The sequence below is a fragment of the Crotalus tigris genome, unplaced genomic scaffold, assembly GCF_016545835.1.
Source record: "Crotalus tigris isolate CLP2741 ecotype Arizona unplaced genomic scaffold, ASM1654583v1 scf7180000018490.839948, whole genome shotgun sequence".
NCBI lineage: Eukaryota > Metazoa > Chordata > Lepidosauria > Squamata > Viperidae > Crotalus > Crotalus tigris.
This window is the reverse complement of record NW_024097036.1, coordinates 380,236-403,970: the sequence shown is the minus strand read 5'-3', so window position 1 is coordinate 403,970 and position 23,735 is coordinate 380,236. Positions and strand designations below refer to the sequence as shown.

Sequence of the window (23,735 nt, the reverse complement as noted above, 5' to 3'; positions counted from 1 at the left end):
ACGACTCAGGCAGATCTTAGTATGTACAAGTGTATCATACAGATGGAGTGAACGACCATCTTCCCTAATCAAGAAGCCAGATGGCTAATCTTCAGAACCTTCGCGAGGTTGCCTTATTAGGAAAGGCCGTTTTAATGAAGGGGCGAAGCGAATACAGCTGAGAAAGGTAAAAGAAATGGCCCAGCTGATCAACCCTCCCGCCCTCAGCGAGTCTCTCGCGCGACTGAACAGGCATCCTTCTCACCACCACGTGGTGGTCAGGAGTAGGTGGTGCTTGTTACAAACGCCACTTCCGTTTTTTCAGTAGTGCTGGGACTACTGAGAGGTCGGGAGCCGTTAGAAACACCGGAGTGGAAGGTTTCGAGTGGAATGTGAGTGCGCACTTCCCTTTAACTCCCTACTCCCCCCCCTCCCGGCTTTCTCTCAGGGAGGCGGGAGTGGACTGTGGGCTGCCTCGCGCTGCGGAACTTTGAGGCCGCCATGTTGCCTTCAAGGAGTTCCCCAGAATAGGCCGGGAGGAACTGAATTGTCCCGTACAGAGAAGGCGTGGTGGGGAACGAGCGGATCCCCACGAGCCGGGAAAGGGACCCGGCCGGACCCGCCTTAGCCCGTTTCTGTCCCGAATTCTGCTATGTTGGGCAAGGGGGGCAGCGAACGCAGCGAAGGGAGGGAGAAAATGGCGGCTGGGATCCGCCCCCTCCCGGCGGGTCTGAGGGGCTCCTCATCACCCCTTCAGGCGGGGTGCTGGCGGGCTTTCCCGCCCCCGCCTCGGCTCCAGTGGTTTCTCCCTCGTCTGCTTGCTCGTACTTGCATCGTCCTGCTGCCTGCTGCCCTCCAGGTGGGCAGGGGTTGGGTCCAGTTGTCATAGGAGCCCAGTGTGTGTGTGTGGGGGGGGACACGTGCTGCCCTTTGCTGCTGCCCGCGCTCACTTTCTGCCCTCATTCGCTCCTGGACTTTTTTCTCAAAGTGATTCGAGGAGGCTTTTGGGCGTCCTTCAGCCCGCTCAGGGGTCTGCGAAATCAAAATGATTTGTCAGCCTACACTGGAATATAATGCAGTATCAAAAACCCATCAAACAATTGTGAGAAGTGATAGCAATTGTGTCAGTTTTAATTTTTGATAATGGTAAATATCAATAAGTCTAACCAGTACAAACAAACTGTCCTGGGTCCCCGATAATTTTTTAAAATGGGGCCCTGAGAGAAAAAAAGTTTTAAGAAAGAATGAGCTGTAGAGTAACCCACTGAACTATTGTGCTTTGTGGCCTGGTCTCATCTCGTTATTTACTTCTTCATGGGCTATTCTGCACCTTGTCGCATCTCATTTCGCTCAGGCCTTGTGTGACAGTTGACAGATTAACGTGGCATACATTTTTATGAACTCCAGTTGACTGTATATTAGCAGTACAGGTCTGCTAAAGTTTGGGGAAAAGGAGGAAGAGTAAATAAAGAGGAAAGGAAATGAAATTCATGAGATGAGAATGTTCTAATCTTGATAGAATGATTTGTTATTTTATGATTTTGCTATTATGTCCCAGAGTACTTGGTACTGTGGTTTGCATTCATGTTTTAATGACAGGTTATATTTTGCAGAGATGTACAATAAAATAATTTTTACTTTATAATTAAAAGAAAGCATGAGAACAAGAACTCTTTTGCAATTATTAGATTTTTGTCCATTTGTTATTTTTCACTCTGCATTATTACACACTTCTTTAACTTTCTTCATTAATCTATCTATAGCTTTGTCATACTGAAATTGTGACGTCTTCTCAGTCTTTTTCTACTGTTGCATTTTTCTTTTATTATAAAAAACAAATGAGATTATCATGCAGTGTTAAGATTCAAAATTCAAAGTCCATATTAAGGCAAAATCTTAAGACTACTAAAGTTAAATATTGTGCTCTTTAGAATTTCTAAGAATTCTTCGGGCGAGAACAATAAAAAGGGAAGTAAAGTTGTTATCATGATAGGGTGCAATATAAACAGAATTATATTAAAGTATAATACAATCAGAACTGTATAAAGAATGGAATTTTTTCTTAAATGAAGTAGTATTTTTCTATAGTGCTCAGTTAGTGGAGATTATATCCCAAGCAAAGTGGAGAGTATAAAACTTGTGTATGGTTCCTTCCTAGCACTCAGATATGTTTTTTTAGCCTTGCGCTTGAAGCCCACATCCTGTACTTTATCAATTTCGATAGCCTGAGTATATATTTATGTTCATAACCTTTTGACCTTTTTTTCTTTTCTCCACATTTCTTTATTCTTTACTATAATGGTGGGATATCTGTGTGTCTCAAGATGCTTTGAGATGTCTTCATCCTCTGTGACAATCAGCCGTGTAATGATGCAGTGATGCAAAAGGTTTTGGAGACATACAGATACACAGTCTTTATAATACAGTATGAAAAACATAGAGGAAAGAAGGAATTGTAGGTATTACTTAAGAAACGGAAAACTTGTGCTTCCCAGCTAAATCCTTTTTTTGAACTGCACCCTTGTTCATACAACCTCAACAGTAAAATAAGCTGGATATCCTAATAAAATATTACTTTGGTATTTACTAGAAATTACAGGTAGCCCTCAACTTACAACTATAATGGAGCCTTTTCTTTACATTCATAATTTTTGATAATTGTAAAGGGAGTCATGATGTGACCTGACATGTTTTTATGATTTTCTTTGCAGTAGTTGTTAAACAATTGTTAAGTGAACCCATTGTTTGCTATGAGCTATTTTTGGGGAAAACCCAGCATTGATGCCAATTTTCAGCAAAAACAATATAAATTGTGGTCACATGACCACAGGATGCTGCAAATGACTGTAAATGCAGGCTGGTTGCCAAGTGCCAGAAATATGATCATGTAATTGCATCACCATTGGGACTTCAGAACTGGCTTGTGAGTACCTTTTGGGTGGTCTGTCAACTTCGCTAAGCAACCATTTGTAAGTCGAAGACTACTTGTATAACCCACCTTTCATTTTAGTACTTAAAGTACTTGCTATTTTTTTCCTAGAAAAACAGCTGTATGAGGCAGATGGGATAAAGAGAGTCAGCCAGTGAACTTTTGTGGATGGACTGGTGTCTGGGGATCCCAGCTCCCAGTTTAATATGTTAACCACTACATCATACTACCTTCGTTGACTTAATGGAACTTCAAAGTATGAATACTTGAAATCGCAGTGGTGGAAGGAATGACTTGATAATTCTTGCATATTTGTTAGAGTCTCAGTTTGTTGGAAGTGTGCTATTTTTTCATTGCATTTTTTTTTCTTAGAATGCCTAAATCAAAGGAACTTGTATCTTCAAGCTCATCAGGCAGTGATTCAGATGCTGATACAGCGGTGATTATTTTATCTAAAATACTTTTTGAATTATCTTACTAACTATAAACATAACCTGAAGAACCAAGACTTTGGATTAGTGTTTAAAAGCTACAAATGAAGTGAACTATATAAATATACTTCTACCAGGGAAATACTTTAATTAAACTATACTTTTTATTAAAATGTAAATTAAAATTATTTGCTGTTATGTACCGTAGTAAATATTTGCTGAATGCATGTGCTATTTTTAATGATTTAAGTTAAAAATGTCATTCTTGGAATCACAGTGAATATCTTGGTTAGAGATGCTTTGTTTTTTTTTTACTTTACCTTAGTCAAAATTCTTGAGTTTATTGTTCCAGTTTAAAATAAAATTCTAAAATACTCTTGCTGAATGGATATGGAGAACTATAGCTTAATTCAAATAGCTTTTGCAGTTCAATGGTTTTTTTAAGCAACCTTGGAACAAGAGGGGGATGGATTTCTGCCTTTGCGAAGTATTTCATTTTTTTATAAATATTCTTATTGCTAATCTAAATACATTGTATAATCAGGTACTAATATTCTGTGTTCTTTTAAATTTCAGCATGCAAATCATCTGCTGTCAGTAAGTAATTAAATTTAGATTCTCATTTATAGTCTATTATAGAAAAAGGTTAATTGACCTTCTTCCCATTCATAACTGTTCTGCAGATAAAAACTTTCCACTTTCAGATTTATGCTCAGACCTGTCTTATCTAGATATAATAAATGTGATTATAATTGGAACATAGTGCCTTTTGCTTTTCAAATTCTTATTTAAATATTTTCCCACAGATAAACTATAGTCTTTACTCTGGAAAATCACTTCTGGGAAATATTAGCCTGATACTTGCAACTCAAGATTATAATTTGGGACTCCTTTTGTAAGAAGAAACGAGACCAACTGAAGGATTTGGCTCATGTTTCTTCTTTTGTAGCTGAAGAGCAATAAATCAAAATTCAGTTCAATTGTAACATATCTGTAGCTTAACTACACATTGTGAAATATGATTTAAAATTAATTTCAACCAGTTTATCTTGCTGTCCTATTTAACAGATTAGATTTATTTTAAGCCTCAATTCTAGGTCAGGCTATAAAAATGGAAATAATGTGTAGCTTTGCTATAACATTCAGTAGAAGTAGAGAGGCTTAATGTTCAGATTTGGAATCCTCTCTCTGTTCTCATATAATTGTGGGGAAAAGATATAGCTGTGTAAGCTGAAACTAATACTTCTCCAATAATTTCTTCTTTTTTATTATTAAATGCCAAGGAAAAAAGGAAAAAACAGGCAGCCCCAGAAAAACCTGTAAAGAAACAGAAGACTGGTGAAAGTTCCAGAGGTGCAGCCTCCTCTGTGCAAAGTAGCAACAGAGATGAGAATATGTTTCAGGTAACTGCTGAGATGTTGATTGGAATCTGGGTTACCACATTCTCATGATGTGTACTTTGTAATTCCTCTGTTTGGAGGAACACATCTATTCCTTGCTTTCTGGATTTGGTAATGTGGGACTGCTAAGATGCCCATAAGTTCAATTAATGTTCCATTTACATATATATCCAATAAATAACTTTACAAAGTGCAGAAACTGGTTAGAAATAGTAAGCCAAAAGAAATAAGTGTGACATAGGAAAATACAGTTAAATTTAGTTTATAGCAACATGATTCACTATCTCTCTCCATGTTTCTTTATCCTTGTTTTTGCCACATGTTTATATCCTGCTTTTTGGTTCAGTTTAGCATATTTTGGACAGTGTGCCACAAGTACAACTAAAACGCAGTTTCATCCCAGCATGCTCAATGCAAGAGACGATTTCTATCCAGAAATTACTTTGCAAGCTAACATATTCCCAATACTTAATTACAGGTAGATCTCAACTTACAGCCACAATTGAGCTCAAAATTTTTGTTGCTAAGCAAGGCAGGAGTTAAGTGAATTTTGCTCAATTTTATGATCTTTTTGTTACAGTTATGCAAATTGCTGCAGTTGTTAAGTGAATCATGCGGTTGTTAAGTGAATCTGGCTTCCCCAATTGATTTTGCTTGTTAGAAGCTAGCTGGGAAGGCTACAGATGGTGATCACATGATCTAGGACAATGTAACTGTCATAAACGCATACCAGTTATCAAGTGTCCAAAAATTGATCAAGCGACTGTGGGGACTATGTGAAAAACAGTCATAAGTCATTTTTTTTCATTGCCATTGTAGTTTTGAATGGTCACTAAATGGAATGGTTGTAAGTCAGTGTCTACACGCATAATGTGTTCAGTTAAGGTTAAGTTCAATTTAGATTCTAGCTGTAAAAAAAGAAAAGGGCCGAAACAACAATGTAAAACCTGGTCAGGTTATTAAAATAATTCTCTATAAGGGTTTTCCTCATCCTCTTTTTTATAGTAGTATAATAGTTAATAAAAGCAATTAACATTTGTAGTAGTATGTTAATGTTATGGTTTCCTCCATGATTGGTTTCAGGAGATTTGTTCTGCAGCTGTTGCTTTTTGGTCATTCATTTCTAAAGTTTCATGTCCTAAAATAAGTAAGCCATTACTAGTGGTTAAAAGATGTGAAACTGAACGCCAGTAGTTGTGTACCTTATTGATGGTAATGTTTCTAGAAATTATTTACATGCCCTCTTGTTTTTACTTTTCTCCCTGTTCAAAATTGGCTGTCTTTTTGGTTCCTGCTGACATTGTGATAGATTGACCGATTACTTTGTTCTTTAACTTCTCTCTGCTTCTAAATCCCCTTGTTACTGTATTAGTTTTGGAACACTAGCATTTGGTGTGATGCATTCTCTCCTCCCATCTAACTAAAACAAACATTTTTGAATACATAATGCATATGCTCTGCTACATTTCTTAGTGATAAGCCACCCAAAGAAACTTGTTCTGAAAAATGCAACAATTAAAATTGATTTTGAAACACAATTTTCTTAACATTTTTGTTTAGAATGCTAATTGTTTTTCTGCTGTGCCTATATATGCTCCTCTGAGGTGCTTCATTGAGAAGAAATACTTCTTTCAACCTCCAGAATGGGCTAAGCAGTATTTTTGAAGCCAGATCCACATTGGACACAATCATTTCCTTTTTCAAGAGTCAGGGAGATGTGACTGTTATCCAATGACATCCCAGAAATGGGTGGAATTGAAATTTTCGGCCACTTTGGAGGGCATAAAAGTTTACAGGATGAATTTTTGTTCTTAGGTTAAAAAATGAGAAACATACCACCAAAAAATAGCCACAGGGATGCCTTGTCTGGTCACATTTGCTTTAGAATATAAATTGCAACTCTTGCTGAATGTTCAAAATATTAGCAGTGGTTAAAGAAAGTACTTCTGGGTGCTTATTGAAGTAATGGTTGAACTTTCTAATTTCCTGACAGATTGGTAAAATGAGATATGTCAATGTTCGGGATTTTAAAGGTAAAGTCCTAATTGATATTCGAGAATATTGGATGGATCCAGAAGGTGAAATGAAACCTGGCAGAAAAGGTAATTATCTACTTGCATATGCTATTTCAACATTTAGATGTTACTTTATTTATTTGCAATATTAAGCCTATGTGCCCCAGATCTACCGTAAATGCCGGCGTATAAGGCGACTTCCGCGAGCGCTGAAATCGGCGCCAAAGACGGGGGTCGTCTTATATGCCGAGTCGTCTTATACACTGGAAATACTGGTAGTTTCCGGCGTATAAGACGATGTTCTAGGAATGCGGCCCGGCTATAAAGATGGGGGTCATCTTATACGCCGGGTCGCTTTGTACGCCGGCATTTACGGTAAATACAAGGCATTCTAGTTAACTTATAAGAGAAATTATAGAAAAAGTTGTAGAGTTCCAGTAGGTATGTCTTTTGACAGTGCAATACTGAGTGCACTAATGCAGGACAGTTGTATAATAGGAAGAGGTTTGGTTGGGATAACATTTTTCTTAAGTGCTGTTTTTTTTTTTTTTAAAACTTGCAAGTGACTTATACATAAAGTAGCTTTCAGGGCTGTGTTTTGTTTACTGAAGTAATGATGCTGATTTTTCTACCTCATAGTGTTGTTTTTATTAGTTTAGCCATATGAAAGGCATCTATTAAAAGTCATATTTTGGCATATGAATCTATGCCTCGTGTGAAGGATTCATATTAGATATCTTATTTATATGAAGTAGCCAAATGAATACATTTAGATCCTTCTGTTGCTCCCTTAATATTTCAGAAATGTTGGACATAGATTTATTGGAAGGTTGTCATTTCTCTGATATTGGCAATTTTAGGGCCTTTTCCTGGCTTATTATACTTGTTCCAGAAATCAAACAGAAGATGAATTTATTTTCCAACTATGTCCTTCTGCCTTTAACATTATACAAGACTTGAGTTGTCAGTGTGAGTTGAATTTCACTTTAATTCATTTGGCAACCATCAAAGTAATTGTAAAATTTAGCTCCATATTTGCAAAAAAGCCTATAAACTCGCATCACAGTTCTCAAGCTATAGGCCTGAACAAGGCACTTTATGCTACTAGATATGCTATCCAAATGCAAAATGTATGAAATTAGATGCCAGTTGTTATAAAGTGTTATTAATAGATTTACTTATTATCTGGCTTGTCATAATTCCAATTTTTTGTTCTGCATTCTGTGTGCAGCTTTAATTGGAAGCATCAAAAGTTTTATTATAAAAAAGTCAGAGTTTTGTGGATAGTTACAATAGTCTGAATTGATGCCTGCCTGATTTGACAGGAGGTATAAGTTGGCTTATTAACCTAGCTCTGGATGATAACTGGCATAATTTCTGCATGTGGTAAGACTTCCGGTCTCCTTATGTTGTTAAATCTATTACAGTTTAATTATATGATTGCTCTTACTTTCTGTGAAAGGCATGTGCAGACATTTTAAGCAGGGCTGGAAAATAATGTGAGTGATTTTTCGAAGCCTTGAAACAGTGTGTTCTGCAGAGTGTAATGTTATAAGAGCTGCTTGCTTTTGTAAATTAACTTGACTGTTTTCCAGACAACTTGCTTTTGACAACTCACATGAACACTTGGTTTGCTGAAAATCAAATATATGAATTAATACTTTTGAGTGTATCCATTGTTTAAAGAAAGCCATGCCAAAGTGTCGTGGGTTTTGCTTTCAGAAAATGCAGTGTTAAGGATGAAGGAGTATTTCTCAAGTTGTTTGTTACTGTTTCAGTGCCCTCTGTGCAGTTAATGCAAACATTATCCATTTTCTTCTGGTAATTAATTCACTGTCTTCTATTGCCAGCTACTGAGGGGTTTAGTTATGCAAGGCACCTAAATATCTGATTCGGCTAACACCAACTTGTCTTTCATATTATGCATGTTTAAATTCGAAATATTCTTAACATAGAGCTATGGGTTGTAGGAGCTGATCCCTAGAACCAGTGGTAAATTCTGCAGTTGCAGAGTTAACTAAGGTTCTAGCATGACTATGAAACGATGCTATTTTCCAAAGATTTATTTGGTTTATTTCAGGCATCTCTCTAAATCCAGAACAGTGGAGCCAGCTGAAGGAACAGATTTCTGATATTGATGAGGCAGTAAGAAAACTGTAAAGAAGAGCCATACAGAAACTTTACTGTTATAGGTTTAAGTAGTCTTTTTACATTAGCATTCGTTTTTCTAAACTATTTGTTTTCCAAGCTATTGTATATTTGGATTGCAAACAATTTGTAAGATGGAATGCTTTTTTATTGTGCATTAAAAGTGTATTCTGAGTGAAGTTACAAATGTGTATACTTTTATTAAATTGGTGTTATGTTCTCATATCATGATGTAAAATAAAACACATTTAATTAATACACTTGAGTAAGAGTATAGTTGTTGGCGCCCTTCTTGACTAAAAAAACTGACATGAGAGAAGATCATGCTTCCTTTTGTGTCAGGCAGGAAAGATATGAAGTTCCAATTAAATTGATTTATTGCTCATGCCTATGCGCAGGAATCTACTCAACTAATGGTTAGCACTATTTTGTTCTAGTGTAACAAAAAGTAACAAATTGTATTTGCTACTTTGTTATGATTTAACTTCTAATTTGGTTAATTCTTTGGAATAATAGGGCAAACCCAGAAAATGGGTTGATTCAGTAACCAGGGTAATACATTAGATCAGGCATGTCAAACTTGTGACATCGCGCAAAATATCGCGACTTTTTCCCCATTGCCACCAATGGGCACAATTTTGGTGTGACGCATCCGGCCCGCAGGCTGGCAGTTTGACATGCCTGCATTAAATGAATTGAGTAATTAAATTATAAAACGTGGTTTACCAACTGTAATATTATATTTGTCAATACACAAGCAAATCCAGCAAACTACGTCTCAGCTGTTTTCTGGCCTCTTACTGGCCAAAAGGAGGCAACAAAATATGTTGCGTGTGTTCAGAATCAGAAAAGAAAACTCTGGCTCTTTCGACTAAAATTAAACGGTACATGTTAATCTTAATTTACTTTCTTTGCCTAGTATAAGCTTTTCATGAAGACCAAAGAGTGATATTTTGCACATAGACTATGGTGTTTAGTTGCCAGTGGGATTCCAAGTGTATAGGTAGTCCTCAACTTAAAACAGTTTATTTAGTGACCCTTCAAAGTTACAAGGGCACTGAAAAAAGTGACTTATGACCGTTTTTCACAGTTACGACCTTTGTAACATTCCCACAGTCATGTGATCAAAATTCAGATTCTTGCCGATTGACTCATATTTATGACCGCTGCTGTGTCTCAAGACCATGTGATCACCTTTTGTGACCTGACGAGCAAAGTCAAAGGGGAAGCCAGATTAATTTAACAACCAGGTTACCAACTTATCAACTGCAGTGATTCACTTAACAACTTTGGCAAGATATGTCATAAAATGGGACAAAACTAATTTAACAAATGCTCACTTAACAACATAAATTTTTGGGTTCATTTGTGGTTGTAAGTCGAGGACTACCTGTATTCTAATGGGCACTAGAAATGAACTTGAGAAACGGGAGGAAGAACCAAAAAGAAGGCAACATTAGATAAAAAAAATGAGTTGGGGTAGAAATGTAATTTGATAAAGGGTGTCAGACATAACCCTCCTTAATTGTCATAAAGATAAAGGGGCATTCAGGTTTGCAAAATTCTGTTACTGTAACATTACAAGTAATATTGTATTAGCATTCATAACTCCTGTGTACTGGTTTGGAAGGCATCTATTGCATTTTGTAAACTGAGGTGAATCTTAATTCTAGACAAGCTGAAGACTATCTTACAAAAACTGCTGTTCTATCATATTTCTTGTGATCAAGAAACAGCAATATGTAGAATTGTAAATGCTACAATCTTGAATTTTTATAGCACAGATCAATAAATGTAGTTGAGCACCTCCACTTTTGTCTAAGCACACCATTATTTTAAAAATAAAGCAATAGATTGTTGCACCCATCGTCTATTACCACCTACAAACCCTGCCACCTTTAAACCTAACGCAACAGCTGCTTAATTATTTTCCACAACTTCATCTAATGCACGACTATGATAATGGTAGCTGTGAAAAACACTCTCCAGGTATTACTGCCACAGAGTGCTTTTTTTCAAGCCTAATGCTAATGATCGTAACTCAGACTGGCACTTTTGAGAGAGATCTTCATAAAACTTGCTTAGTTTTATGAAGATTGCAAGGTAATTGCAAGCGAAGCAAACAACTGTTTTCAAAGCTTGTTCAGACAGAGCTAATCCTCTGCAATTCTGTCACACTATGCAAGCCCATTGCAGTGATGAGTGCTCTGTTGGAAGACCTGAAAGACAAGTTAGGGACAGATTTTCATGGAGACAATCTATGTACTGTAATTGGTAAGAATTGATAAGAAATAGATGGTCCTCGGAGATTAGAATGGTCCCAAGCCTGTTGGCCTTTCCTAAGGCTTTAAAAATCTGGCTGGATACATGGGCCTGGGACTTGGAATGTGTTAAAGGCCTTGTTTTCTTGGCTTTAGTGTTAGCCGGTTAACAATCTTGGCTGCTATATGTTTTTATTTTGGGTTTTTTTGTTTTAATTATTTTATAGCAGGAATCTCCTACTCTCCGGGCTGTGGCCCGTTTGGAACCAGGTCGCACAAGCGGCGGGCACAGGAAACTCCATTTGCATGAGCGGCGGGTATACACACCTGCCGCTTGCATAAATGGAGCTATGCGAGCACACACATCTGCTGCTTGCATAGAACATCTATCCTTCCTCCCTCGCCAGTCCAGTCGGAGACCCCTGTTTTATAGTGTTAGAATTATAACTCCAGAGTCACTTAGCTGAGATTGGCAGCTATAGGAAATGAATAAATAAATAATAATCAATCAATGCAAGAAGAGAAGTCGTAGGGATAGCACCATTTCCAGGTAAAGTTGCAATGAATTCCATTAGACCAAGGGTCCTCAACCCCCAGGTTGCGGCCCACTACCGGGTCGTGGCCTATTTGGAACCAGGCCACATGAGAGGTGGGCCGACGTGCATGCGCACAGCTCAACTCACGAGCACCGGGCTGACACATGCACAAGTTGAGTTGTGCGTATTAGTAGCTGTATTTGAGCTACATCAGCATTATGCTGTGAGTCCTGAGAGCTGTCATCCCATCACTTTGAGAAAAGTTTGGGAACCCTGCTGTGTATTCTTGTACACTCCGCACTTCTTTTTGTAAGTTGCTTTCTTCTGCCAGCATGCAAATTATTCCCTTCATTGCAAGGGACTGTTTAAAGGTTAGTTACAGTATTTGCAATCTTATTTAAGAGTCTGTAAATCACAAAAATAGCCACTAGGTGGCAGCACAGCTCTTTACCTTGCTTTTATAATATGTATATAGTTTTTATTTAACCATCAATAAGAGTTATGGAAGACTAAAATTTTATTGGTTATTTGGTCTCTGTGCCTTCAGTATAGCCATCAAACAGCTTCATCTTATGAGTCTAAAGTGTTTCTCCCATAGAAAATTCATGTAGGATAGGATAAAAGTGGAATCTGGATACTCTGTTAGAAGTTTTAGCTTTAAATGCCTGAATGACGTTTCGATAGGAGAATGGAAGGGGAAGAGAAGTAAGAAAATCCCTCAGGGCTGATTTTGTTCTTTTACATGAGCAGTGGTGGGCACAGGATTGGAAGACAGTCCTCAGACAAGGCCCCCTCAGTTTATCAACTGATTCTGCAGAGAAGTGGAGAATTCTTTCTACCTGACCCTTGCCCTTTGAGGCCCTTATGCCACGAGAATAGGGGCATTGTTCTCACCATTTGCTGGTATGGGATTAGCTGGCCTCTGGAAATTGCCCTGAATCCAGCCTGAAGCTTCTGCGTTTCTGACACTCAAAATGTAGAGCTATTTTAATCTAGGGTGCTTGAGCCATCTTGCTAAGAGGTGCATGAGATTGAGGAGGCTTCCAAAGTTCACAGCACAACCTAGAAGAACAAAGTGTTCATATACCCATAGAAAGCAAACTATAGAAGTTATGTCTCAGTTTTGAAAGGAACAATCAGTTCTATTCCAATTTTTTGAGGGTCTACTTTTCCAGTGCCCTGCACTTTCCCCCCTCACTAATTATTTTATGGCAATATTTTGAGAGTAATTTGGAATGTTTTAAAACCCTTTATAATCGGAAAGTGTTCTTGCAATCTTGATGAAATTAAGATGAGTCTTAAATTTCAGCGGGGATGATGCATTTAACTAAAATTATAGTTTGCTAAAAGTCATAGAGAAAGTTGTAGAGATGGGAAACTGAATTAATTGCAGTTCTGATTTAGGATGGTCCAATTTTCCAATTAATTATATTAATTAAACTGGTTTTGCCATAATTCTGCCATAGCAACCTGCTCTCACATAACTCCATACATACACCTAGCTAATTCTTTTTCCTACCGTGGCTGATCTGTTCAGGTGCTTCTGGGAAATAGTCTAACACAGTGGTTCTCAACCTTTTTAATGCCGCGACCCCCAACCGGTCGTAAGTCGAGGACTACTCAACCGGTCGTAATTCGGGGACTACTCAACTGGTGCAGCACCATTTGCAGAATGGGACTTTTGGTGGGCTCAGCAGGGCAGAGACAGCCTGGACAATTCCTATTGGCTTTTGAAAGCCAATAGAATTAGACTCTATTCAAGAGAGTCTATTCTATTGGCTTTCAAAAGCCAATAGAATAAAAGGGAGTAGCACAGCTAAGGAAAAGGGGAAAAAAATGGTGGACTGTGTTGTTTGGCGACCCCCGTGAAATGGTTGTTCAACCCCAAATGGGGTCCCGACCCACAGGTTGAGAACCACTGGTCTAACATGTACTGATTTTAAGTTGTTAGGATTGCTTTATGTTAGTCCCAAGATCAGAGGATCATCATGATTACCGTCAATAACATTTGTACCACTTTCAGTGAGGAAGGTGAGGGCACCAATCATTAAGATATCGGATATGGATGAAACTTGCAATTTGTTTTGGAGTTTCGAGGTGCAACTCTCTAGCTTTAATGATATCTTGAGCAGATACAAATAATTCCAGCTGCAAACTCAAGCTAACTGCAAATAATAAACTATTGTGACTAGCAGTGTTTCTCAACCTTGGCAACTTTAAGACGTGTGGACTTTAGCTCCCAGAATTCCCCAGCCAGCATGGTTGGCTGGGAAATTCTGGGAACTGAAGTCCACACGTCTTAAAGTCTCCAAGGTTGAGAAACATTGGTGAATAGTATAGTGAATGACTTTCACAGTTCCACTTGCTATTGCTGGCTATTAAATGCTAAGTCTCACCCTCCCTGACTGAAACCTGCTTTTTTCATTTGTCTGCACCACTCAATTGTTTTCTTTCATCTTTTGGGTTAGCAGCTACATTTCTCTTTCAACTTTCCTGTCTTAACGCTTCTACTTTCCCAATGCTATTTTTTAAATAAATGTTCCTGTAGCCCAGGGGTCTTCAAACTTGGCCCTTTTATGATTTGTGGACTTCAACTCCCAGAATTCCTTAGCCAGCATGCCTGGCTGAGGAATTCTGGGACTTGAAGTCCACAAGTCATAAAAGGGCCAAGTTTGAAGACCCCTGCCGTAGCCCTTTTCATTTAGTGTCCTTTACCAGTACTCTCATGAACTTAATGTTATTTTGCAGCTGCCCAGTTTTACAGCACATACATCAAGGGCTCCTTGACTGATAAGTTACTTTAAAAAGTAGACCTGAATGAACTTATTGGACTGGAGTTTTTCTAGTATCTTGAAAAAGGAAGGGTTCCCCCCCCCAATCATCTGTTATTGAATGCTTTTCAGCTAGAGTTGCCATGGATTAAATATAGGAAAGGCAAAGACCGCCTCTATCCTCATGATATAACCTTTGCTGTCATCTGCATTGGCATAACTTGGAATGGCTGTGATGGATGCACAGACATCCTACTATGCCTTAGTTTATTCACTCTTGGTTTCTAGGATTAATCAAAGTTAGGTTCACAGAGCACACCAAATAAAAAACCGTGGTGTACAACCTTCAGTAGACTTACACAATACGCCGAGCCAAGCCAAACCACTTAATGGTTCAATGCAATGCATGAACCAGGCTTGGAATACGGTGTTTGGAAATGTAACTGAATAAACTCCAAGGAGGGCTGGAGACACCCTAGACACTGAAACCTGTTTTCTTTGTAAATGGAGGAGGTTAATCCCAAGCAGCTGTTAAACTAGGAGCACCACAGATGTCCCACTGGAAAAGCTCACCCCAGCTATGTATGCTTGGTTGGGAAATACATTGTGTTCATTAACAACATCAGGACTGATTTTTCTATCATGGAAGGAAGGAGTCTTCCAGACCTTGACCTCTAGCTGTTGCTTACACTATGTGCTCCATTTAAAAACAAAAATCCACAAACTCATAAACACTTGGGACAGTTTTGATATTTTGAAAATATCCCGCTGTTTGGCCACTGGATTCGTTTCCAAAGGAGGGGTTTTGAGATAATCATTGTGAGGGCCAAAGTTCTTGTTTGTTCGTCTTTTGGCAGCAGCAGGTGCTGTGCAGAATGCTTTACAAATTACTGCTATTATTGACCATGGCTTATATCAGATAAAACCCATATTGTTTCCAAAAAGCAAGACTATTTGCCAGATACTTTTTTTATAGGAAGTTAAACTGAAGGACATGGATCTCAATTGCATCACCATTTAATTATACATAATTTCCATGAAATTATTTTGGGAGGGCTTTCTGAAAGCCAAGAAAACTTTGAAGTCTATTTAGTCATTAGTAGATGGCTTCCCATTTAGATTGCTTTGCTGTGAATCATCAGTAAGCTACAGTATTGTTGAGAGCCCATCAATCCTACTTTATTATAGGACCTGGTTGTGCTGTCTGTATGTGGATTGAGTCCTATTTTTACTAATGTCAAAGAGAATTTCAGCTATGCCAAGAGTGGTGTTGACTTTGCTTTTCTCAGTGAGAAGGTAAATTCTCACATCAGAAATCTCCCACCCAAAATTAATCTATACAAACAAATCTTCAAAGACAGCAGAGATTCCTCTGGCTGTAATTTCACCAAAGAAATATCTATTCAAACTTTTCATTTACACTTGATAAGTTGTTTGCCTTGCCTGCCATCTTAGCTTGGAACATATTAGCTTCAATGATATTGCTAGATCATGGACTTTAGATCATCTGTTAATGGTCTTATAACCTGCCCTACTTTCATCTTCTTCATCATCATCATCATCATCATCACCATCATCTTAGCCATTGTCTATCCAATGCAGGATGAAGGCCTCTTCTGCATATTTCCAACCTATATGATCCTTTCTTTTGCCAATTGGGACTGCAATACTTGCTGATGTCATCTATCTATCTTGATTTAGGTCGCTTGTGGACGCTTTTTATCAAGTGGGATCCATTCTATGACTGCCTTGGTCCACCTGCCACCAGTTCTTCTTGCTCTGTGACCATCCCATTTCCATTTCAATTCTTTTACTCTCTTGAAGATATTGTATACTTTTGTTTGTTCATGTGCAGGTCTTTCTATCTTGTCCTATACCTTACTTCAAATGTCCATATCTGATTTCAGTGAAAGATGCAATGAACGACTCTCCTTCCAAACAATTTATTGTTCCATGATTTACAATTCTGCTACACATTTGACTCCTCAGAGCTAAAATAAGCAAGATAAAACTAACAATTGTTAGTGAAAATAATAACCTGACTAAGCACCTTCATGAACAAAAATGAAATGTGCACGCTGAGTTGAGATAAGCGTCCCTTTTTCCTTAAAAAAAAGCATAGGATATTTTTACTTAAAAGTAATACAACAAGTCATCTGTATCCGTGTTCAGATCCTTTTCCTGAGGACAAAGTGTTTTTAAAACTAAGGTGGAAGAGTGCTGGGCTATACGATATCCTTTCTGAAAGGATAACAAGGCTACGTGGCACAGTGCTATGGACACTGGGCCTTCATCCCCTTCCACTTTCTGGAGGTCTATCCAACCTGAACTGCTCTACTGCCTCATGTATTATGGTGTCTCTTTCATGGAAACCCAGAAGCTTGTGCCAAAGCTTGGTTGACGAGGGATCAGAATAAATTGATTAATTGCATTCTGGTGGCGAGAATGGAAATGTAGAATGTGAAGGAAAGAGGAAAGTCATCTGCTTTTCCAGTGATGTTTTCTATGAGTTACAATTTCAAGCAGACAGGCTCGTCATTTCTCACTCTGCATCTGTATCTTTAATCTTACCTTTGTTGTGGTTGTTCCTAATGGAGAGTTGATTCCCTAGGTCCCTTAAGAGGGTTGTATAACTTGGGGAATTCTCCAGGTGCATCTAGGCTTAGTGGAATAGGGCTTGGCTGTCTGAAGCTCTTTTCTCATGAAAGAGAGGAGAGCCTGCCAAAAATACCATTATTACGGATTTCAGAACATCTCATTTTTCCCTTGTCCTTTTAGAATATATATTTTTTTAAATTTAAAAAAAGAAAACAAAACAAAATTGCCAGTGAATGAAGAACATGTAATGTGTTTATGACTGTAGCACAAAAGAGTCCAAACAGATGGAAAGCTGATTCCTGGCTGTCGCAGGTGATGTGGCTGAGAAGAAACTTGTTGAAATACGGTTAGAGACCAAATTGCTATGAATTGTTCCAATTTCACTTGTTCTGGCTCCTGAGCCCGTCTGTCTCTGCCTGTGGAATCTTCTGCTCCGACTTTGTAGATGTTGGCTCAATTTTGTCTTACTTAATTTCTCAGCAGCAGCACTTCTTGGCAAAAATGTCCTTTCATATCAACCGTGGCTCCTATTTTTATACTGTATATCTGGACAGCCATTTTCGGAACCCCCAAATATTGTAGGGTGCCGTGTTATTCTACAGCATTTGGGCGAGAAAAAAGTGGTAACTGCTGCCATATAAACATGATTCTCACTATTTTATCTAGGTCATTTGAAATGTGAAAAGAAATGGGGTCTAAATTGCCAAAAATAATGTTTTGTTGCCGCAAGGCTATAGAAATTAAGGTGCCAGCAAAATGAAATTAAAGATAAAATGGAAAGAAACTGCCTGTCTTGTGAAGGTAAGGGATGGATTTGTGTGGTTCTTTTGTCCCCCAGATGTTATTTAAATTAGAAGTGTCTGAATGGAACCATAAGATTCAGAGTGGCGTTTAGATTAATCATAAATAGAATTCTATTTTCAAGGACATGTTAATGGTGGCTTGTATCATGTAGGGGAGAGCAATAAAAAGCATCCTTAAGTTGGGAGGAGCATTAGAAGAAATCTCAATAGCTTATGCAATTTATATTTTTCTTCCAGGAACTCAAGACATACAGAATGCTCTGTATTCTCTTTTTCCCAACAATAATTTTGTAATTTTGTTGGATTGAGCGCATGTGGCTGGGCCAAAATCACACAATGGCTGAGGAAAGTCTTAAACCTGAGTCTCACTGGTCCTAATCTAATATCTTAAGTTTTGTTTCAGGAACCTTGCTTTCTGGTAAAGAGTAGAGTGGAGTGGAGTAGGGTAGAGTAGGGTACTGTGGGGTGTGGTGGGGTAGAGATAGAATAGAAATAAGAATGGGATGGGATGGGATGGGATGGGATGGGATAGAATAGAATAGAATAGAATAGAATTATGGCCAAGGGTAATTGAACACACAAGGAATTTGTCTCTAGTGCATAAACTCTCAGTGTACATACAAACAACAAAGTAGTAGAGTCATAATCATAAGATACCAATAGGAGAAGATGGCAGAAAAGATAAGGAAAATAGTAATACAGTCCTACTACATGGCTAAATGTCTGCACACATAAGACAGTACTTAGTAATTAGGTGTTCAGCAGAGTGATGGCACGAGGGAAAATACTGTCTTTGTGTCTATGATACTCTCCATAACAGCTATTTTCAGACATTTTATAAGATTGACCACAGCATGCTCTCAGCATTTCAAAGAGCTGTTCCAAAAAGGTTCTGTAGCAGCAGTCTTGAAGATTAAGAAATGGAGAAAGCCCAAGAGATAAACTGAGATAAGTGTGTGTGTTGACTAATATCACCATGACTTAAACGTTTGTCTTGGATTTTCTGGACAAACTGTACAATTGCATGTTTCTAAGTTAGTAATGCTCTGATGAAGAAGGAGTGCAGAGCTAGGTCTAAGGATGCAGCCTCTGTTTCTCTGACAGGTACCATACCACCATAGCTAGAGTTGTGGGATTCCACAACTGAATGCTCGTACATCAGAAATGCCTCCGTAAGGAAAGGTTTTCTATCTTGAAGTTGTAGGGATTCTTTCAGGCAAACCAAGTGCAATTCAATATATTGTTGAGCACTCTTAAGCTCTTGGACCACACATTCCATTGTGTTCAGTATTATTTACTGGCAGGTAAACCTAGACATCAGCCTTCCCCAGCCTGGTGCTTTCCAGAAAATAGGTTCTGTAGTTTCCAGAATTCTCAGCCAGGTTTGGAAAAACTAATGCATAACTCTGGAGCCCGGCTGCATGCAAGATCCTCCTGCCAAGACATTCCAGTTGGCAGGAAAGCTGATGAAATCCTTGAGCCAGAAGAAGGACTGACGAGAAGAATCTATTCTGGTGCAGTTTCCTTTTTTGGTTTGGGACGCTGAGCTATAATGCTTTTACGGTAGCTGCTCAAATCCTGATTGATAATTCTACATACTGCCAATAAAGGAGAATATTTGTAGCTCAGGGTTAAAATGAGGGGACTCCTCAAGAACTCCTCAATTGTACGTACTGCATTTTCCCAGAAAGAGTATAACTCTGAATTTAAGACAATTCTCCAAAAAGACAGAAAAAGAAGGTCCAGGAGTATTTGCCTAGTTAACTAGGAGTTTCTGGCTCCAGCTGATTCTCTTTCTTTCTTTCTTTCTTTCTTTCTTTCTTTCTTTCTTTCTTTCTTTCTTTCTTTCTTTCTTTCTTTCTTTCTCTCTCTCTCTCTCTCTATCTCTATCTCTATCTCTATCTCTTCATCCATCCAGGAAATTCTGGGAGTTGAAGTCCACAAACCTTAAAGTTGCCAGGATTAAAAAAAAATTGCAATAACCAAATGCACAACCATCTGTATCTTTCACTGATTGATTTGGTTTCAAAGCTGCTTTTATTCTTAGCAGTGAAAGTCATATAAGCCCCATTTGCAAATAATTATTTGGGGGTAAAAGTTGTGCCCTCATTGAATTATGCGGGACATTCTTGATGGTTCACATTACGGGTAGTCGTCAACTTACAACTAGACTTACAACTTGAAATTACAGTGGAACACCCCCCCCCAAGCTACTTATGACCTGGTTCTGGACTTCTGAGGTGTCCCCAACAGTCACATGACTACATTTCAGGTGCTTGGCAATTGGCTCACCCTTATGGCTTATTTTAGCATTCCATAGACATGAGATTGTGATTTGTGAAGTTTTTTGCTGGTTTCCAGTCTTTTGGGCTGGTTTCTGGCAAAAAATGTCTATAGGAATATATAGATTCATTTAGCCAGAGCAGTTGCTTAATGGCCAATGCGAAACTTGCCAACTGCCATGAGAATGACCACCAAAAAAAAGTAATAGAATTGGGTTTGGTCATTTAGGTACCTCAGTTTAGGACCATCATGACTTATGGTGGGAATTCCTGAGTCCGTTATGGTTGAGAACTCCCTGTGAACAAGAGGGAACCACTTGTCTCAAAATGCAAAGTGCAGGTTAGATTATTCCAGGTCAGAATATATTCTATTTTAAATTTAGAAATGACATATGTCTTTCTCCCTGAGCCCTCTGCGTATTAGGACAGTGACCCTTGAGGAATATGGCTACCACAAAATTTTTAAATTGGATTTAATCCTTCAATTTTTCATTTAAAACAACATACTATTTCACGGGGCACGATTTTGTTTTATACACTTTTGTGCACCCCCTTTCAGATATGCTGTTTTCTATTTTTTTCTAATATTCCACCTTGTGTGTGTGTGTGTGTGTGTGTGTGTGTGTGTGTGTGTTTTCTGAGGTTTTCACGGGTGTTTTTATATAGGTCTTTGGTTATTCGGGTTTTCTCCCACCCGAATAACCAAAGACATATATCTTCTTCTTCTTGTGCCATATCTGTTATCGGATGTTGGCGATCATGTTGGCGATCCTGTTTTTATCAGCAGTTGCACGAAAAAGTGCTCTGAGTTTTGTCCAAACCAGTCCCTTAGATTTTGAAGCCACAATGTTCTTCTTCTGCCTGGACCTCATTTGCCTTCAATCTTTCCCTGGAGGATTAAATGGAGTATGCCGTATTTTTTTGGGTGTCGCATCACATGTCCGAAATATTCTAATTTTCGTTTTTTTAATTGTTTTGATGATTTCCCTTTGCTTCTAGTTTATCATTCTTAATAATTCAGTCAATGAATTCCATTGTGTTCCTTGGCTGAACTAACTTAATAGATTTTTTTTTTGTCAGTAAACATTCCTCTAAGTTCAATTGTTTGGATCCTGTTACTGAAAGTGATAGTTTATTATGTACACAATTAGTTCCTTATGATGTGGTTAATAATGCCTAACAAAAACACTTAACTTCTAGAATTTAATTTGAAAGATTGTACTATTTGGCATAATTATGTCTTCATTTTTCCTTCTATATGAGTTCTTTATGCATGTGTTCAAAACTCTTGCATATTATGCAGCATTTTCAACAAGTGCACAAATCTTAAAGTTGCCAAGTTTGGAAACCCCTGCCTTACAGGGGTGTGAAATTACTCTAACATTGCTAGTCAATATTACTAATTTAATGCATGATTGTCATGTGCTCTGGATCTAAGGCTATTACCTGAATTGCCTTCCCTTTTCCTAAGACAAACCTTCTTATACACAGATAGAAGCCTTGGACGTTTGGAGATGCCCTGCTATAAGGCAATGGCTGGATGGAAGAAAAGGAAAGGGAGCAAACACGAAGCTCTGATGACTCCAGAAAGCCATTTTACTTGTTGTTTTTATTCCTAACTAATCCATGCACATATTGAATTCAGTCTTGTCAACTCAACTTCGTCTAAAGGCACATAATATGCATACTTTTCTCTTGCACACCAACCTCTGGGAAAACATTTGGATGAAGTTATTAATCCCTCTGGTGCCCAAGATGTCTAGGAGACATCTTCAAAACAGCATGTAAATAGCCCTTGGAATGGCTAGAACGAGATGATTTTGGTCCAAATAACAATGGAAGCCGTCATGCACCTAAGTAAACAGGCAGCTATGCCAATGAACATACTCATTTTATGGGGCGGGGGGGGGGAAGAGGGAGGATGAGTGTCAGACTGGAGATTTGCTCCATCAAGGCTTGGGGGATACATTCTTTTTTGGCTCATGAACCAAAGACTTTACTTTGCTGGATTCACACATCAAACCTGGCTCCTCTGCGTACCCATAAAAACAACTGAATGGCTGTGATGACACTGATCAAATTGTTTCAGCCCATAGGGAGGACAAGGGCAACAGCAGAGGGAAAAAGAACTGACAGCCTCTATTGATAATTTTCAGTTCATCCAGAAGGCATTATGCTTTTCCATCACTCCAAAATACAGCAGACACAGCTGCAACTACAAGAGTGAACAAGGTTTGTTGGGAACTTACCTTGGGAAAAAAAAAATTCTCAGAGATTCAGGCTGAAACATGAGTTAGATTGGTGCCAGTTGACAAGGGCTGCTTTCCATACCTTCACTGAATAAGTTACAGCTGGCTGTTTTCTCTGAAGATACTAGGCCTTAAATCACGGTTTACAGGCCACAGTGTCTGATTTCCTACAATGCATTCAGCTGAAATCAAATCGGTGTACCTTACGGCTTAGCCTAATACATGAATCAGTCTTGTACCGGACTGTAATAAAATATAAAAGATGGAATGAAAATGCATCCTAAATAGTGTGACTTTTTTTTAAAATTTAATTCATACAACAGCCTAAGATAAAATCAAATCAAAACACATTATGGCTTAGTGCAATGACAAAACCCATTCAATACATATACATTATCACTGACAGTCCAGATTTTATCACCATTAGTATGGTCAGTGATGAGAGTTTCCGGGAGTTATAATTCACAATATCTGGAGACCTTACTCTCTGCTGTGAACTTCAAAATGCTATGTGTTGTAGTGTATTTATAGCCACCATCTTACTGATGGGCATATCCTCCCCTTTCCCGTCATATCTGAAACATTTCCCAACTTCCATGTCAGGGAGCTGCACTTTGCAGATGTGCTGAACCAACCCCAGGGCTCTTTGTTCATCTGAAGAATCAATCTGCAAAATGGGAAGCCCCTCAGATCATGAATGGAGATATCATTGGTTTCAAAATTTCATCACACCCATCCAAAGGGGGAATCCAATAGCATCTTTAAATTCTCAGCTTTTTATCCCAATGTGCATAGTATGGCTTCTGCTGTCATGAACCGTTCGGTTTACCCTCATTGTATATATAAACCCATTGCATACCATTAAGTGTTTCAATTTTGCTACTTTTACTATACTTGCTCCCATAGCTATTAGAACTGGATCGCAAAAATCCAGATAGCTACTAGAGGGCAGCAAAGAGATACAAAAATATCTTTGCTGTCCTCTAGCAACCATCTGAATTTTTGCAGTCCAAACCCTTTTACCATGCTAGATTCTATTTCAATTTCTGAAATCGAAGATACCTACATGTACAGTTTAAAGTTATACATTTCTATGCAGAAGCAATGGAACTTCCAATGAGGTGGCTAGTAATACTGCCAATAAAAAAGTGCTAGAGGTAGTCCTCATTTCATGACCAAAACCGAGCCCAAAATTTCTGTTGCTAAGCAAGGCAGTCGTTAAGTGAGTTTTGCCTCATTTTATGACCTTTCTTGCCCCATTGTTAAGTGAATCACTGCAGTTCTTAAGTTAATAACACAGTTGTTAAATGAATCTGGCTTCCCCATTGCTTGT

At 38.4% G+C, this 23,735-nt stretch overlaps 1 protein-coding gene and 1 long non-coding RNA gene across 3 annotated transcripts; both read left to right on the top strand.

The window, feature by feature from the left end:
• The first annotated feature begins 223 nt into the window (after positions 1-223).
• SUB1 (SUB1 regulator of transcription) lies at positions 224-9,160 on the top strand. Of its 2 annotated transcripts, none has more exons than XM_039353051.1 (6): positions 224-371; positions 3,281-3,347; positions 3,916-3,936; positions 4,617-4,742; positions 6,733-6,841; positions 8,835-9,160. In XM_039353051.1, exons 2-6 carry the CDS (start codon positions 3,282-3,284, stop codon positions 8,912-8,914), a joined length of 402 nt encoding a protein of 133 aa, XP_039208985.1. In that variant the 5' UTR covers positions 224-371; position 3,281; the 3' UTR covers positions 8,915-9,160. The 2 variants fall into 2 exon arrangements, with proteins under 2 accessions (XP_039208985.1, XP_039208986.1); XM_039353052.1 differs by having other exon boundaries at positions 227-371; positions 4,623-4,742.
• Positions 9,161-16,114: 6,954 nt separating this feature from the next.
• On the top strand, positions 16,115-22,676 carry LOC120312385. The gene is made up of 2 exons (XR_005557882.1): positions 16,115-17,869; positions 21,645-22,676. It is a non-coding gene; the product is annotated as an uncharacterized LOC120312385 (long non-coding RNA).
• The last annotated feature ends 1,059 nt before the right edge of the window (positions 22,677-23,735 follow it).